General features: G+C 45.4%; 1 protein-coding gene across 1 annotated transcript in view; it reads right to left on the bottom strand.

Moving 5' to 3' along the window:
• The window catches only part of pappa2 (pappalysin 2), a 586,487-nt gene that overhangs the window by 356,058 nt on the left and 211,265 nt on the right, over positions 1-19,164 (bottom strand). The window contains exon 3 of the mRNA XM_070887395.1: positions 9,534-9,679. Within this exon, the coding sequence (XP_070743496.1) occupies positions 9,534-9,679 (146 nt within the window). The remainder of the gene's footprint in view (positions 1-9,533; positions 9,680-19,164) is intronic.

The raw sequence follows: 19,164 nt of genomic DNA on the forward strand, positions 1-19,164 counted from the left end.
GTGGCACTGAGCAGCACAGTCGGGAAGAGCTGCGCTAGGTGTGCAATGCCCAGAAATCCAAATTAACGGGAACTTTATCACATTAAATTGAAATCATGTTTCCGGAGGTGATGATGCAATCCCTCCGTCAACTACAAACTTGTGAGCATCCTCACAGGTGTGTACATTACAGACAGGTGCTCGAGATTGAGGAACTTATAGCAATACGGGAAAAAGCGGGGGGGCGGGGGTGCTTTAAGTTTCTATGATTCTAGGAAGTCGAGACACCTTCTCCTCAGTATTACAATGGCCAATCTACTCCCATTCTCCTCTTGTTCCATGGACATGAATGATGCATGGTCTATTTGAAGGCCGAGGTTCTGTCAAATCGCTGCTTCCAGTAGCCTGCCTAATGCAGTCGTAATCAACAAGCAGCAGCAATAGTGTCAGAGGTCAGTTTCAATCCTTTACCAGTGGTATAAGAGTTCCGGAAAAAAGGGAAAAAGATCCCGCCCTTCGACCAAACCAGGGGAGCAGTCCACTGGGACAATCCTGGATGCGGCAGAATGTTACTACCTTGACCTTTGGGACCTCAAACTGACTCCTGCTCAGCCTGAGAAATTCCAGCCATCCGATTACCTTAATCAGCCTGTTTATACGACAGTGCTGCAGTTCTTTGCTCACCAGGTAATGCTTTTGTGTCAAATTTATCTGAATGCTACTTTAACAAAGTCAAAAACCAGGTGAAAATAAATCCCTGAAGCTCCCTTATAGCCTCATCCTTCTCCCCACCTTTACAGCAGCACACCTTCTTGTATTTTGAAGCACACCATGTTTTTACACACTGTCCCCTCTTGTCGGTGCTCACCAACACCTTTACAGCACACTCGCGCTCTCTTTGCCTCTTAACTCTTAGAGTACGTCGGTAACATTGCCAGACGGCACTTCAGGACTGCATTTTCCGGTCCTTTGCGCCCCAGGTTTCGCCCCGGAGTGGTGTGAAAGGCGGTGTTCAGGTCTCCTGGGTCCGGTCGCGATCCTCGGGTTGGGTTTTGCGGCGGCACTGAGCAGCACCGCTGGGAAGAGCAGCGCCAGGTGTGCAACGCCTCCGGTTACGACACCGGCAGGAGTTTTGACTCGAACCCGACCCATCCGCCTGGAATCGCGCCTCGCAATGACCGCCTGGAAAACCCAAGTGGTCCAGCCATGCCGGCGGCGGTGAGGACGGTAACGTGTTGGTTCTTTTAGTGATTTGTGTTGTGGTGGCGTGGGCAATGTTGAATGTTTTTGAGGGGTTTTTAAGGTTCTCTTCCCCCCAGACCTCTCTCGGTACGCACAGGGCCCAACACGTTAGTTCGCGAGTTTCCCATTTTTGCGCCTCTAAAGTTGTACAACGCCTCCCTTCGTGCTGCACCCCCTGATGCAGGGCCCAGATGCCCAAACTTCCTTACTAAAGCACAAACTATTCCCGGCTGGTAACTTTCCCGCCCTGCCTCCGTTTTCGCCCCGAAAACAGCAAAGCTTAAAATCCAGCCCATTATTGTTGTTGTTGTTGTTGTTGTTAACCCTCCTCCCTTCCCCTCACTGTCATTCACTTCATGGGAACACAAGCATCTAAACCCGCATTGCCACCAGTTATGAAAGAAATTCGACTGCAGTTTCACATCAGAATATTTGTGCTGTTGGACATTAAAGGACCAAAACTAGCCGTCGAGCTCATTGAGCAAGACCAACAGAGGAGGAGAGCCTTGTGCTGGATTGGCCGGTTGCACAACAAAACTATCTGTACTCAATAAAAAATATTCTCATCGCCGGAGAAACTCTGGAATGGTCCCCTCTGGAAGACAAGGGTAAGATGACAAGTTCTTAAATCAAAACACTGAAGCGGTTCACCTTACTTTTATGTGTGGAACAGAAAGGAAAGTGATTAGTTGAGCTGGCAGGAACACAGTGAACGTGTCTCTAATGAGGGCAGAGTTCTTGGACAGACTGGCAATGAGAGGTTTAGTGGTTACATGGCTGCCAATAACAAACTTTACTAGGAATGGGCATTTCATAATGGTCTCACTAAACTAAACAATCCTCCGTCCCCCCTCCCAATTTCCTTTTTACTGCATTTACATTCTACTTAACATTAAGGCACAAGCCTCGGCCAAACCAGATGAATGAAAATGTTTTCTTAGCTTTGTTAGCGGGAGAGAATGGTTTGCTTTGCAGCTGTCACCATTTCCTGCTCAGAGATTCAAGAAGGTTGAGTGACAGCTTGCCTTTACCCGTTACTGGAGAAATCCTGCTGACGGATGAGACGGCAGGACATCTCAAGGTTGAGAGATTCGGGTAGATAAAGAAGTAGTGGTTGGGTTTGAAAAATTCACAGATTATAGGAGGAAAAGGCGGCTGAGGGGGTAAAGGAATGAATTGTTCGGAGGTGCTAGGAAATAAGGTACAAAGTTTCGATTTCAACTTAGTGAGAAGGGAGAGTATGTCAGGCAGCGTATTGCGAGTTTAAAAGAAACACGAAACAAGTCACAGCATTCCAAGTAACTTCAATCATTTAAAATGTCCACAGACCACATTAATAAAAGGTGAGATTCTGTAGTGGCCGGGAATCAAACCAGGGTCGCCCGCATGGCAAGCAAGAATTCTACCCCTGAACCACAAATGCTCATACTGCTTTACAGTTGCGTTTTCGAACACTACATTTAAAATGTTTGCTTTTTGTTGATATAACGGGTGAGGTGTCATGGAAGAGACAGTCATTTCCATCTCTGGTTAGTAACCCGTTCTTCCCCAGCCAGTTGGTGAATCGCACGCTCACAGTTAATTCTCACATCTCACACAGATATAAGTGGGGAAGGGAGAGAAGTCTTGGACAAAACATAATTCCCACGCTTATGATAGTAGTGCTAATGCAACCCACCATGCTAATGTTCAACAGATTTACACCGTTTTGCAAAGTGGGCATAATACAACACATTGAAAAGCTTAAATAATAGTTCATAATTCACACACATCTGTTATACGTCAGACACATCTATGGACTCTCTGGCCAGCATCTGTCTCCAATTAAGGTCAATCTCCATTGTAAAGCATGTGCATGCTCAAAGGTGGGCAAGATAAGGAAAAGACATATTTAAAGCAACATACACCATGTCAGTGATGGAGCAGCTTGTATTTGAGAGCCAGACAGGCTGTGTTACTGGAGGAACTGGTATTTGGGAATGGGACATGCTGTTTTTTTTAAAAATTCATTCATGGGATGTGGGCATCGCTGGCAAGGCCAGCATTTATTGCCCATCCCTAATTGCCCTTGAGAAGGTGCTGGTGAGCTGCTGCCTTGAATCACTGCGGTCCGTGTGGTGAAGGTACTCCCACAGTGCTGTTTGGGAGGGAGTTCCAGGATTTTGACCCAGCGACGATGAACGAACAGTGATATATTTCCAAGTCAGGATGGTGTGTGACTTAGAGGTGCACTTGGAGGTGATGGTGCTCCTATGTGTCTGGTGTCCTTCTAGATGGTAGAGGTCGTGGGTTTGGGAGGTGCTGCCGAAGAAGCCTTGGTGAGTTGGTGCAGTGCATGTTGTAGATGGTACACACTGCAGCCATGGTGATGGAGGGAGTGAGGGAGTGAATTTTTAAGGTGGTGGATGGGATGCCAATCAAGCGGGCTGTTTTGTCCTGGATGGTGACGAGCTTCTTGAGTGTTGTTGGAGCTGCACTCATCCAGGCAAGTGGAGAGTATTCCATCACACTCCTGACTTGTGCCTTGTAGATGGTGGAAAGGCTGTGAGGAATCAGGAGAGTCACGCATAGAGTCAGCGCAGAAGGAGGCCATACGGCCCATCGATTCTACACCGCTCTTTTGAAGAGCAATCCAGTTAGTCCCACTCCCCCGCTCTTTCCCTAATCCCTGCAATGTTTTTCTCCTTCAAGTATTTATCCAATTCCCTTTTGAAGGCTACCATTGAATCTATCCATCACCTTGTCAGGCAGTGCATTCCAAATCCTAACCACATGTTGTGTAAAAAGGTTTTTCCTCAAAACACCTCTTGTACTTTTGCCAATCACCTTAAATCTATGCCTCTCGCCATTCGAAACAGTTTCCCTTCCTTTACTCTATCTAAATCCTTCATGACTTCTAGCAAATCTCCTCTTAGCCTGCAAGGAGAACAACCCCAGCTTCTCTAGTCTATCCATGTAACTGTATTTCCTCATCTGTGGAACCATTCTAGTAAATCTCTTCTGTGCCCTCTCCAAAGCCTTCACATCCTTCCTAAAGTTTGGTGCCCACAATTGGACACATTACTCCAGCTGGGGTCAAACTAGTGTTTAATATAGGTTTAGCATAACTTCCTGGATTTTGTACTCTATGCCTCTATTTATTAAGCCCAGGATCCCATATGCTTTATTAACTTCCCCAATGACTGCGGTGGTCACTCCTACCAATACTACCATGGCCAAATGCATCTGAGGCAGGTAGATTGGTGAGGATGAGGTCAAGTAGTTTCTTCCCTCTGTTTTTGTGGAGTATCTGACATTGGGAATGGGACAGGCTATGTTCATGGAGGAGCTGGTATTTGAGAATGGTATCCTACGTATTTTAGCTGTTACAGCAGACACTGAAGACACCCTCCATTGTGTTGTGGTGTAAGGAAGAACAACAGGCTGTCTGGCCATATTGTTATATATTTTTTTTAAGTGGTTACAGCACCATCACGTGGAGTAAGTAAGCCATTACCACAACAGTGTTACCAACTCAAAGATTGTACATGTATACCAGTGGTGGCATGCCTGAAGAGAACCGAGAAATGGAGCAAAAGGGAATGTGGCAGGTGTAAGCTCCCCAAGAAAACTGGACAATGGAGCTAAAGGAAGTGCAACAGCTGGAAATCGGAGACCAGGGCCCAAAGGACATAACAAAGCCCAGGAGAAGATCAGCAATAAATACAATACTGCTGTGAGATAGCCATTCAAGAACTGGGCTGGGTCCAATGCTGCTGGCGGGGCTAAAGGAAGATTCTTTAAAAGAATACTGAGGACAGAGAGACAAACGTCAGGCTGAGGCTCAGGTAGCCGACAAAGGTGAAATCAATGTCAATCAGTGGGTCCAGGGAGAGCCAGCACAGGTCCAGCCATCCTGACTTCAGGCCAGGCCTTCCCCTGGGGTTGAGTACACATGGAGATGGAAACAGGGACACAAGCATGAGGCAAGGGAGGCCTAATCCTTCCTTTGTGGGACCCGGAGGAGGACCGCTGCCTGTACCATGTTGGGCCTCTTCTAGGCCCCAGCTGGGTTTGTCCGGCAAGGAAGCCACTATTGCTGCACTCCCCCCTGCAGACCTCCGGCTAAAACTGCAGTCGGACCGCAATGACATCCGAAGAAGGACCCCGCTGAATTCGAATGGTCGTCCTTCTCGTCTTCTCAGAAGAGCAGGTTAAGATCGGAACTGGCAGTATCGGTGCAGGTTTGTCCCACAGGACAGTTCAACTGTTCTTTTGGGTTTTTAACTAGTACTTTGGGGAATTAAATTCTGAGACATTGTTCACTATTCTGTATAAAGTGTCTATATGTAGTATATATGGCAAACGAGCCAAAAGGTGGGCAGAGGAAACGTTACAGGGACACCCTCAAAGCCTCCCTGATAAAGTGCGACATCCCCACTGGCACCTGGGAGTCCCTGGCCAAAGACCGCCCTAAGCTGAGCACCTCGAGTCTCATCGCCGAGAGCATGCAGAAATCAAGCGCAGGCAGCGGAAAGAGCGTGCGGCAAACCTGTCCCACCCACCCTTTCCCTCAACGACTGTCTGTCCCACCTGTGACAGGGACTGTGGTTCTTGTATTGGACTGTTCAGCTACCTCAGGACTCATTTTAAGTGTGGAAGCAAGTCTTCCTCGATTGTGAGGGATTGCCTATGATGATGATGTGTATCTATATATATGTATCTTTTACCTAGGTATATAATTTTTATCCCTTACCATTTATATTGGCCAGAATACACAGCAAGGTGGAGCAGTTGGAAGTTGATGTTAGGTATTTAGGAGTACTGGGTAGCAGGAGTGGAGTTTAGTTACAGTGGGGTGATCACGCACTCAGAGAGCTACTGCTGGACGAGTGGTATCCTTTGTCTCGTATCACTGGGGGGGGGGGGGGGTGTGTAGAAATGGGCTAAGGTTTTGGCAGAACTGGGGTGGAATGTGGTGTTCAATTCACTGGTGGATTCCTGCTGCCTGGTCAGCAGCGAGAGCAGAGCGAGGGCATGAGCTGGACACACTGGGAAAGCAGGCACCTGAGTCTGATGGAATGCTTCTCTCCATCCTTGACAAAATCTCTCATTGGGTTAGCTTCAATGATATTGCTAGATCCTGAGAAATTGTGCACACAGTACAGACTCGGACTGAATTCAGCTAACAATGTCTAAACGCTGGGCAAAAGTATCAACTCCAACTCCAGGCTGAGTTTATCAAGTAAAAACTTTAACAAAAGCATTAACACCCAAAAAGATTTCAACGGATAAATGTAATCAGGCTGCTGTGAAATTTTTTTAAGCTTTATTTTAAATGTTATTTTGGACATTAGAAACTTCAATGACTGGAAAAAGATGTTAGAAAACTTCTTTCGTCAAAAAAAGTGTGACAGAGTACTTTTGTCATAGTAAATTACCATTATAAAACAATTACAGTGAGAGTTTCAATGTTAAATGTTGTCATAAAAGTATTACCAACATTTGTGACAGCAGGAATTAAGGTTTGTGGAGATGAAACATGTGCAAATTCAAGCTTTTTAATTTTATATATTATATATATATAATTGATACCTTTCCACAATGTATTAAAAATCTTATGTCTGCCTATATTCCATTATAAGTTCCTATATACACCTTTATAATGGAAATTGCCTATGTAAAACTTGTAACGTTGCAATTATACCAAGCCACCAATGGTGGCACTGTAGTGCCCCAGTAGTACATCTCCCAACAACTCAGCCTGGACTGCAGATAAAACTCCTAAGCTCCAACCAACGCTGCCTCTTTGTTTCCTGAACTGCTATTAGTTTGGCTATTTAACTAAAGGTAATACTAAAATCAAAATATGACATAAAATTAAGGACAGAGTGTGTGACTTCAAAACGGGGATTGAATTACATGTGCACCTCTGCCCCAATTCTCATTCACCCTCTTCCCCTGGAGACCACACTTGGGCTGGACTTGCCACGTGCAATGCTGTGGGAGATGGACTATGGCTATAAATAGGTCGATCGGTAGATAGTTTGTCAAAACAGAGATTTGGATCTGTGCGGTGAGTCTGTGCTGCTGTTAACCGAGGAGAAGGTTTTTAGTAGTTCCCAGTTGTTTTGGAGTGAACAGAAGGCGCGTTCCATTGTTTATGTAATGCTCCTTAGCTAATCCACATTGCAAAATAAAAAATCTGATTGCAGTCTAACTTTTGCGTAACCTTTGAAAGATTTCCCTCTGAAGTTCGCAAAGCTGTTTCTAAGTATTTGTTAATAACTTCCATACCACAGACTCCCTCGTCCAAAAAACAAGGAAAAACAGTGTGGGCTGTAGAGGGAGGACCCGTCAGCTGAATGGAGCTATGGAGTGCATCCGCCTGCTGTATTTTCATACACATCTGGGGTTCTCCGCATTACTGACTCAGCGGCTGTGTTTGAACATATTCCTGTAAACGAACTGTTTTTGTGCTCCCCTGCGGAGTTGCGCAAGAGTTAGTCAAAGGATTCGCTGTTTTAGAACATTACGGACGTTTATTGCATGTAGGGGACGGCATCGGAGTCACTGATTGACAATCACTGAATAGGTCAAATTCCTTTTCTTTTTACTGGAGGCCAATCAGTGATTATTACTGGTATTTTGGGGATTCAGTTCTACGACTGTCCACCATTTACTGAAAAGCATGAATCAGTAGCCTCCTTTTCTATACATCCATTACTGTCGTAATTCTGTGAGTTTTAACATTAGATCACTGGCCAAAAGCGGCCCTTGCGCCCCCTATGATACAGAGTGTATCTTTTCTCTGCTCAGTATCTAGGTAAGTTATAGGGAGCCCTGGGGATTGTTCCTCACACTGTACAACTGAAACACATAATGTGCCACCATCTCATTCCCTGCTCTGCAACGTTAAATTGAATGTGCACCGAAGCTCAGAGTCTGAACCAACACATGATAGTATCTGTGCTCGGTACAGGAATGTACAGGAAAAAGGAAAAGTAGGACTTATATTTATATAGCACCCTTCACGACCACCGGACGTCTCAAAGCGCTTTACAGCCAATGAAGTACTTTTGGAGTGTAGTCACCATTGTAATGTAGGATTCGCGGCAGCCAATTTGCGCACACAATGCGATAATGACCAGATAATCTGGGTGTTTTTGTTACGTTAATTGAAGGATAGATTTTGGCCAGGACACCGGGGATAACTCCTCTGCTCTTCTTCAAAATAGTGGCATGGGATCTTTTACGTCCACTTGAGAGAGCAGATGGGGCCTTGGTTTTTAACGTCTCATCTGAAAGACGACACCTCCGACAGTGCAGGGCTCCCTCAGAACTGCACTGGAGTGTCAGCCGAGATTTTTGTGTGCTCAAGTTCCTGGAGTGGGACTTGAACCCACAACCTGCTGACTCAGGCGAGAATGCTGCCCACTGAGCCACAGCTGACAAGGAAGTGAGAGGGAGAGCCTCGGAAGCTAAAGGCACGGCCGCGAGTGGTGGAGCAAGGAGGAAGGATGCACAAGGGGCCAGAGTCGGAGGAATGGCGAGTTTGGATGGACTGAAAGAGATTAGAGAGATACAGAGGCTGGAAGCCACGTAGGGAATTGAAGTACACGGATGGCAATTTTAAATTTGAGGTGTTGGAACGCCAGGAACCAATGTAGGTCAGTGACGACAGGGGTGATGAGCAAATGGGACTTGGTGTGGAATAGGATGCAGGCAGCAGATTTTTGGATGAGCTCAGGTTTACAGGATCTGGAGGACGAAAGGCCGGCCAGAAGATCGTGTGAATCATCAAGTCTGGATGAGACAAAGGAAGGAATGAGAGTTTCAGCAGAAGTTGGGCTGAGGTAGGGGCAGAGAGTGACGATGTTACGAGGGAATGAAGTAGGTGGTCCTTATGATGAACAGGGTTAAAAGCTCAGCTCGAAGTTGAATAGGATATCGGCTTTGCGGGCAATCATATTGAATACTGTGAGAGAAGCACTATGCGAGACATAACTAACTGTTTATGCTATGGAGACATCAACCATCACTGGATGTATTTTTAGAAAAGTCCTTGGCGGACTGGCCTCTATCCATGAACAGGGGATGATTTATATGGATTTGATTCCATTTAATATTCGCCAAGGCTCCATTGATCCTGTGAAAAACTAACCACAGACCATGTGACTAATGCATCAGCTGACAATCAGGAATCAGAAGAAAGTGGTTCTGTTCACTTTACCACAGTGAGATTGACGTGTGCAGGAAGTATGCACCATAACATCTAACACACAGATAGGTAAAAATATCCTTTTGACTGGAACTCTCTCCATTGCACTTACCCAAGTAACTCAGGGCTTCTTTATCCCAGGGCCAGGTGGCAGCTCCTGCCAGCTCCTCCCGCACCGAGTTAGCAAAATAGACATTCAGGTACATGGAGCCATTGATCAGCAGTGTCTCCTTCAGTTCCTTCACGCTCATGTAGGTCCTAAACAGTGAAAGAAGAGAAGAGGCTTAGCCAGCTTCAGACAACGCGATTCACTCTCCGACCATTGCTATCAGCCTCCAGCCACTCAAACCAAAACAGGTTATTCCAACCCGGCAAAAACTAATTGGAAAGATCACATGTGACTTTGCAACTCCAAAAGAATGAGACACTCAAGATAACAACAACAACTTGTATTTATATAGCGCCAAGTGAAACGTCCCAAGGCGCTTCACAGGAGTGTTATGCAGTAAAAATTTGACACCGAGCCACGTAAGTAGAAATTAGCGCAAGGCTGGGTCAAAGAGGAATGTTTTAAGGAGCATCTTGAAGGAGGAAAGAAAGGCAGAGGGATTTAGGCAGGGAGTTCCAGAGCTTGGGGCCTCGGCAACAGAAGGCACGGCACCAAGGGTTGAGCGATTATAATTAGGGATGCTCAGGAGGGCAGAATTGGAGGAACGCAGACATCTCGAGTAGTTGTGGAGCTGGAGGAGATTACAGAGATAGGGAGGGGCGAGGCCATGGAGGGATTTGAAAGTAAGGATGAGAATTTTGAAATCGAGGCGTTGCTTAACTGGAAGCCAATGTAGGTCAGCGAGCACAGGGGTGATGGGTGAGAGGGACTTGGTGTGAATTAGGACACAGGCAGCCGAGTTTTGGATCACCTCTAGTTTACGTAGGGTAGAATGTGGGAGGCCACCAAGGAGTGCGTTGGAATAGTCAAGTCTAGAGGTAACAAAGGCATGGATGAGGGCTTCAGTAGCGGATGAGCTGAGGAAAGGGCGGAGACGAGCGATGTTACGGAGGAAATAGGCGGTCTTAGTTATGCTGCGGATATGTGGTCGAAAGCTCATTTCAGGGTCAAATATGACACCGAGGTTGCGAACAAACAGGAGTTGTGGAGAGGGATGGAGTCAGTGACTAGGGAACAGACTTTCTGACGGGGACCGAAAACAATGGCTTCGGTCTTCCCAATATTTAATTGGGAAGACCGATATAAAAGAGTGACAGAGACAATACTAGGATTTAAGGCTCTTTGAGTTGTGAACGGAGATTCACCCAACTGAAACTGTATTCACAGAATGAGAGGGGACATGGTGCAGGTGGATGTAACTAGAGGGTTGGACTTCCGTGGGGGGTTTACCCTCATCATCCATTACAACTTCGGCGAAAGATCCTCAATGTCCCCAGAGAAATGCCAGAAACGCCATTTCTCCGGGGTTTCCGTCGATCTCCCGCAGAAATTACAGTGGACAATCCAGAGAATCCTGACGGAAATTCAATCCTAGAGTATTCAACGTGGACTGTGAGCATAGAACGAGTGAACGCAAAATCAAATTCAATGTAGATCAAGTGATGCTATAATCAAAGAAATGCTTTCCCCTCTCAACCCCACCCCTGCACATAATAACGGGTAACTGGAACAGACTCAACTTAAATAAAAAGTTCACCAAGGACTCGACAGCACAGAATCAGTCACATGCTGCTCCTGAATTGACAAGGGTTGAACTTGGGACACTCCCGGTTTGTGTGACTTAGCTACTTAATGGGTAAACTTGCTGAGTCTTCAGCAGAGCTTGGTCGATCCACTTACGTAGCCAGGCCTGGAGTGTGCTTATCAGGTGTGTCAGCTTGTTCTCCAGGCTGAGCTAGCAGGTAACTAAGAATCTAAGAGAGCATAGAGAGACCAGTTAATCTGTTTTGGTGGTGTTTCGTTGGGGCTGCTTGTTTCTGAAAAGCACTGCAAGATCTTCAGAGGCCATCTGAATGGGCAGACAAGGCCTTGGTTTATCACATTTGAAGGACGGCATCTCTAACAGTGCTGCACTCCCTCAGTGCCGCACTGAACTGTCAGCCTAGATTATGTGTTGATTGCATTGAGCCCACAGCTTTTCCCTCAGACGCAAGCGTGCTGCCAACTGAGCCAAATTGCCACATATGAAGCACAGCCCTTCTCCCTCATATCTGGAGCACCCGCTTTCTTTGTGTGTGCAGATGAGCTGCATTAGAAGTCCTCATCAGAGTGAAGATTAAACCAACACTATGTTTTTCCGAGATCACAATGCGGCCTCAAAGTCTGGAACAAATTATGGACTTCAGAGAGTTGTTGCAAGTCAACACATTTGTCGCTAGAAAATATAAACCAATGGGGGCAGAATTTGCGGTCAGTATGACAGCGTACTCTCAGAGTTCTGGATTTCCGCAAGCGCTAAATCTCAAACTTGCTATCTGTCAAGCTCCACCTCCACAGATCATCCACTCCGACTGTGAAATCCTTATGGCTGGCGTGGAGTTGGGCTAATTACCCACCAACAGCCCAGCAATTAAGCAGTTAAACTTTAAGGCTGGTGCATGCAGGTGCAAGAGTCTGTTTGCACCGTGTAAGGAGGATGGGATGTGCAGCAGCTAGAAATATACATCAGTTATTGATTTAAAAAAACTTCTAAATAAATATCGATATCCACCTAACTATCTCCTGATCCCATCACATACCAAGAATGACAGACTGACTTATTTAGTAATTTACCGACAGATTTATTTATTAATTTATCGGGGGACGGAGGGGTGGAGGGGGGCGGGGGGGGGGGAGGCGGGGAGCGAGACAAAAAAAATCATGACAGGGCATCGGAGATTTCTGTTTCCTGATTGGAGCACTGCCTCACGTTATCCCAGGTACGCTTACGCACAAGCTGAGCCCCTGGGATCGGTGGGCCACTAGGCTGCGCTCAACTCCGCAGTGCAACAGCACAAGTTTTCGAAGGGGGCCTTACACCAGGTAATTGCAGATATCTTTTGGAGGTTGGCGGCGAGCTCCTTAGCTATGGCAACTTCAGGGCCATTGTCTACAAGTATTCAATCTGGCCACTGCCTTTCAGCTACAATGATAATTAATTCAACAAGGAAAACTTTTACTATAATGGCTCCAATCCAGTTTTGGTTTAAGGAAAATATTGGGCTGGCTGCAGCTCTTTACTCTGTAAAAACAAGGATTAAGAGACCTGATAGATTCCTTTAAAATTAAGAAAGGGTTCTATAGGGGCACGTGGAGAAACTGTTTCCGCGAGTGGGCGAGTCCAGAACAAGGGGCCACAAATATAAGATTGCCACTAACAGATCAAATCACAGAATCATAGAATGATACACCGAAGGAGGCCATTTGGCCCATCATGCCTGTGCCAGCTCTTGATTATCGTTATCCAATTAATTCCACGCCCATTCTCTTTCCCCATAAAATCATAGAAAAATGACGTCACAGGAGGTTGTCATTCGACCCATCGTGTCCGTGTCAGTCGAAAAAGAGCTACCCAGCCTAATCCCACTTTCCACCACGAGGTTCGTAGCCCTGTAGGTTACGGCTCTTTAGGTGCACATCCAAGTACTTTTTAAATGTGGTGAGGGTTTCTGCCTCTTCCACTCTTTCAGGCAGTGAGTTCCAGACTTCCACCACCCTCTGGGTGAAGAAATGTTTCCTCATCTCCCCTCTAATCCTTCTATCAACTACTTTAAATCTATACCCCCTGGTTATTGACCCCTCTGCTAAGGGAAATAGGTCCTTCCTATCCACTCTATCTAGGCCCCTCATAATTTTATATACCACATCTCCCCTGAGCCTCCTCTGTTCCAAGGAAAACAACCCCAGCCTATCCAATCTTTCCTCATAGCTAAAGTTTTCCAGTCCTGGCAACATCCTCGTAAATCTCCTCTACACCCTCTCTAGTGCAATCACATCCTTCCTGTAATTAGGTGACCAGAACTGCACGCAGTACTCAAGCTGTGGCCTAACTAGTGTTGTATACAGTTCTAGCATAACTTCCCTGTTCTTGTAATCTATAACTCGGCTAATAAAGGAAAGCATTCCGTATGCCTTTTTAACTACCTTATGGACCTGTCTTGCTACCTGTAAGGATCTGTGGACATGCACTCCAAGGTCCCTCTGTTCCTCCACACCTCTCAGTATCCTCCCATTTATTGTGCATTTCCTTTCCTTGTTGCCCCTCCCCAAATGCGTTACCTCACACTTCTTCAGACTGAATTCCATTTGCCACTTTTCTGCCCAACTGACCAGTTCATCGATATCTTCCTGCAGTCTAGAGCTTTCCTAGTCACTGTAAACCACACGGCAAATTTTTGTATCATTTACAAATTTCTTTATCATGCCCCCTACATTTAAGTGTAAATCATTAATAAATACTACAAAAAGTAAGGGACTGAGTACTGAGCTCTGTGAAACCCCACTGGAACACATAGCCCTGTATTTTTTTTGTCCCTTCAAGTATTTATCCAATTCTCTTTGAATGTTACTATTGAATCAGCTTCCACCATACATTTAGGCAATGCATTCCAGATCACAACTCGCTGTGCAGGAAAATGTTTAGTCATGCCACCTCTGGTTCTTTTGCCAATCACCTTAAATCGATGTCCTCTGCCATGGGAAACAGTATCTCCTTAATAACTTTATCAAACCATTCATGATTTTGAACACCTCCAGCAAATCTCCTCTTAAGCTTCTCTGCTCTAAGAAAAATAACCTCATCCTCTCCGGTGTCTCCACATAACTGAAGTCCCTCATCCCTGGTACCATTCTAGTAAATCTCTTCCGTACCCTCTCCAAGGCCTTGACATCCTTCCTAAGGTGTGGTGCCCAAAATTGAACTCAATACTCCAGTTGAGGCCTAACCAGTGTTTTATAAAGTTTTAGCATAACATCCTTGCTTTTGTACTTAATTCCTCTATTAATAAAGCCCAGAATCCCATATGCTTTTTTTTTAAACACCCTTCTCAACTTGTCCTGTCACCTTCAAAGATCTGTGTACATACACCCAGGTCTCTCTGTTCCTGCACACCCTTTAAAATTGCACCATTTACTTCATATTGCCTCTCTTCATTCTGCCTACCAAAATGCATCATTTCACATTTCATCTGTCATGTGTCTGCCCAATTCACCAGTCTGTCCATATCCTCCTGACTCCAGTTACTATCCACCTCATTGTTTACTACATTTCTAACTTTTGTGTCATCTGCAAGCTTTGAAATTCTGCCCTGCATATCCAAGTCCAGGTCATTAACATATACCAAAAGGAGCAGCGATCCTAATACCAACTCTGGTGAACACCACTGTATACCTCCTTCCAGTCTGAAAATCAAGCCTTCACCACTACTCTCTGCTTTCTGTTCCTGAACTAATGTTGTATCCATGCTGCCACTGTCCCTTTAATCCCATGGACTTCAATTTTGCGACCAAGTCTATTATTCGGCACTTTGTCAAAAGGGTTTTGAAAGTCCATGTACTCATCAATCCTCTCCGTTACTTCATGAAAGAACTCGATCAAGTTAATCAAACATGATTTGCCTTTAGCAAATTCATGCTCATTTTCATTGATTAGCGCATACTTTTCTAAATACCAATTAATTTTGTCCTGGATTATTGTCTCTAAAGGCTTCCCCACCACCGACATTAGGCTGACTGGCCTGTAGTTGCCAGGTTTATCCATTTCCCTTTTTTAAACAGGGGTGTAGCATTTGCAATGCTCCAGTCTTCTGGCACCACCCTCATATCTAAGGAGGATTGGAAGATTGTGGCCATAGCTTCTGCAAATTCCACCCTTGCTTCCCTCAGTAACCCAGGATGTATCCCATTCGCAATGAGTGAATTTTCTAATTTGACGACTGCCAACCTTTTAAATACATCCTCTTTATACCTAAAAATATAAGAAATAGGAGCAGGAGTCAGCCATTTTGCCCCTCGATCCTGTTCCGTCATTCAGTAAGATCATCCTGATCTGATCCTGGGCTCAGCTCCATTTCCCTGCCCGCTCCCTATAACCTTGAACACTCTTTGTGTTCAAAAATCTGTCTATCTCCAACTTAAATATATTCAATGACCCAGCCTCCACAGCTCTCTGGGGCAGAGAATTCCACAGATTTACGACCCTCAGAGAAGAAATTCCTCCTCATCTCAGTTTCAAGTGGGTGACCCCTTATTCTGAAGCAATGCCCCCAGTTCTAGATTCCCCAATGAGGGGATACATCCTCTCTGCATCTACCCTGTCAAATCTCCTCAGAAGCTTATGTTTCAATAAGATCACCTCTCATTCTTCTAAACTTCAATGAGTTTAGGCCCAACCTGCTCAACCTTTCTTCATAAGTCAACCCCTTCATCTCAGGAATCAACCTCGTGAACCTTCTCTGAACTGCCTCCAATGCAAGTATATCCCTCCTTAAATAAAGTGACCAAAACTGCACACAGGACTCCAGGTGTGTTTATCCTATCCACTATTGCTACTGCCTCCTCCTTTACGGCTACAGTGACAGTATCCTCTTCGCTAGGGAAGACAGATGCAAAGTACTCATTAATACCTCAGCCATGGCCCACTGCTTCCACAGTGGAAGGAAGGTAGTGCAGAGGTTCCCTGCGGTCATCCCCCTCCCAAACAGATACACCACCTTGGGTGCTGTTGGGGGGATGACTCATCAGGGGAGGGCAGCAGCAGCCAATTTCATCGCACCAAGGGTGGCTCTGCTGCACAGGAGGGCTATAGTGGTAGGGTATTCTATTGTAAGGGCACAAGATAGATGTTTTTGCGGTCGCAATCGAGACTTCAAGATGGTATGTTGCCTCCTGGTGCAAGGGTCAAGGATGTCTCAGAGCAGCTGCAAGACATTTTGGAGGGGGAGGGTGAACAGCCAATTATCGTGGTGCATATAGGTACAAACGATATAGGTAAAAAAAATGGGATGAGGTCCTACAAGCTGAATCTAGGGAGCTAGGAGTTAAATTAAAAAGCAGGACCTCAAAGGTAGTAATCTCAGGATTGCTACCAATGCCACGTGTTAGTGAGATTAGAAATAGCAGAATAGCTAAGATGAATGCGTGGCTTGAGGAGTGGTCAGGAGGGAGGGATTCAAATTCCTGGGACATTGGAACCAGTTCTGGGGGAGGTGGGACCAGTATAAACCGGACGGTCTGCACCTAGGCAGGACCAGAACCAATGTCCTAGGGGAAATGTTTGCTAGTGCTGTTTGCGAGGGGTTAAACTAATATGGCAAGGGGATGGGAACCTATGCAGGGAGACAGAGGGAAGTAAAATGGGGGCAGAAACAAAAGATAGAAAGAAGAAAAGTAAAAGTGGAGGGCAGAGAAACCCAAGGCAAAAATCAAAAAGGGTCACATTGCAGCAAAATTCTAAAGGGACAAAGTGTGTTAAAAAGACAAGCCTGAAGGCTCTGTGCCTCAATGCGAGGAGTATTCGTAATAAGGTGGATGAATTAACGAATATGATACAATTGGGATTACAGAGACATGGCTCCAGGGTGACCAAGGCTGGGAACTCAACATCCAGGGGTAGTCAACATTCAGGAAGGATAGACAGAAAGGAAAAGGAGGTGGGGTAGCGTTGCTGGTTAAAGAGGAAATTAACGCAATAGCAAGGAAGGACATTAGGACGATGTGCAATCTGTATGGGTAGAGCTGCTGAATACCAAAGGGCAGAAAACACTAGTGGGAGTTGTGTACAGCCCACCAAACAGTAATAGTGAGGTTGGGGACAGCATCAAACAAGAAATTAGGGATGCATGCAATAAAGGTACAGCAGTTATCATGGGCGACTTTATAATCTACATATAGATTGGACTAACCAAACTGTTGGCAATACGGTGGAGGAGGATTTCCTGGAGTGTATTAGGGATGGTTTTATAGAACAATATGTCGAGGAACCAACTAGAGGGCTGGCCATCCTAGACTGGGTGATGTGTAATGAGAAAGGACTAATTAGCAATCTTGTTGTGCGAGGCTCCTTGGGGGAAGAGTGACCATAATATGGTAGAATTCTTTATTAAGAAGTGACACAGTTAATTTAGAGACTAGGGTCCTGAACGTAAGGAAAGGTAACTTCGATGGTATGAGATGTGAATTGGCTAGAATAGACTGGATTTAAAGGGTTGACGTGAATAGGCAACGGCAAACATTTAAAGATCACATGGATGAACTTCAGCAATTGTACATCCCTGTCTGGAGTAAAAATAAAACGGGGACGGTAGTTCAACCGTGGCTAACAAGGGAAATTAAGGATAGTGTTAAATCCAAGGAAGAGGTATATAAATTGGTCAGAAAAAGCAGCAAACCTGAGGACTGGGTGAAATTCAGAATTCAGCAAAGGAGGACAAAGGGTGTAATTAGGAGGGGGAAAATCGAGTATGCGAGGAAGATTGCTGGGAACATAAAAACTGACTGCAAAAGCTTTCATAGATACATGAAGAGAAAAAGATTAGTGAAAACATACGTAGGTCCCTTGCAGTCAGAATCAGGTGAATTTATAATGGGGAATAAAGAAATGGCAGACCAATTGAACAAATACTTTGGTTCTGTCTTCACGAAGGAAGACACAAATAACCTTCCGGAATACTGGGGGATCAGGATCTAGCGAGAAGGAGGAACTGAAGGAAATCCTTATTAGTCAGGAAATTGTTTTAGGGAAATTGATGGGATTGAAGGCCGATAAATCCCCAGGGCCTGATAGTCTGCATCCCAGAGTACTTAATGTAACACCACTTTTTAAAAAAGGAGGGAGAGAAAACAGGGAATTATAAACCGGTTAGTCTGACATCGGTAGTGGGGAAAATGTTGGAATCAATTATTAAAGATAAAATAGCAGTGCATTTGGAAAGCAGTGACAGGATCAGTCCAAGTCAGCATGTATTTATGAAAGGGAAATGATGCTTGACAAATTTTTTGAGGATGTAACTAGTCGAGTGGACAAGGGAGAACCAGTGGATGTGTGTAGTTGGACTTTCAAAAGGCTTTTGACAAGGTCCCACACAAGATTCTGGTGTGCAAAATTGAAGCACATGGTACTGGGGGTAATGTATTGACGTGGATAGAGAACTGGTTGGCAGACAGGAAGCAGAGAGTCGGGATAAACGGGTCCTTTTCAGAATGGCAGGCATTGACTCGTGGGGTGCCGCAGGGCTCAGTGCTGGGACCCCAGCTATTTATAATATACATCAATGACTTAGATGAAGGAACTGAGTGTAATATCTCCAAGTTTGCAGATGACACTAAGCTGGGTGGCGGTGTGAGCTGTGAGGAGGATACTAAGAGGCTGCAGGGTGACTTGGACAGGTTAGGTGAGTGGGAAAATGCATGGCAGATGCAGTATAATGTGGATAAATGTGAGGTTATCCATTTTGGTGACAAAAACAGGAAGGCAGAATATTATCTGAATGGCGGCAGATTAGGAAAAGGGGAGGTGCAACGAGACCTGGATGTCATGGTACATCATTGAAAGTTGGCATGCAGGTACAGCAGGCGGTGAAAAAGGCAAATGGCATGTTGGCCTTCATAGCTAGTGGATTTGAGTATAGGAGCAGGAAGGTCTTACTGCAGTTGTACAGGACCTTGGTGAGGCCTCACCTCTGTGTACAGTTTTGGTCTCCTAACCTGAGGAAAGACGTTCTTGCTATTGAGGGAGTGCAGTGAAGGTTCACCAGAC

This window comes from Pristiophorus japonicus, chromosome 8, assembly GCF_044704955.1.
Source record: "Pristiophorus japonicus isolate sPriJap1 chromosome 8, sPriJap1.hap1, whole genome shotgun sequence".
NCBI lineage: Eukaryota > Metazoa > Chordata > Chondrichthyes > Pristiophoridae > Pristiophorus > Pristiophorus japonicus.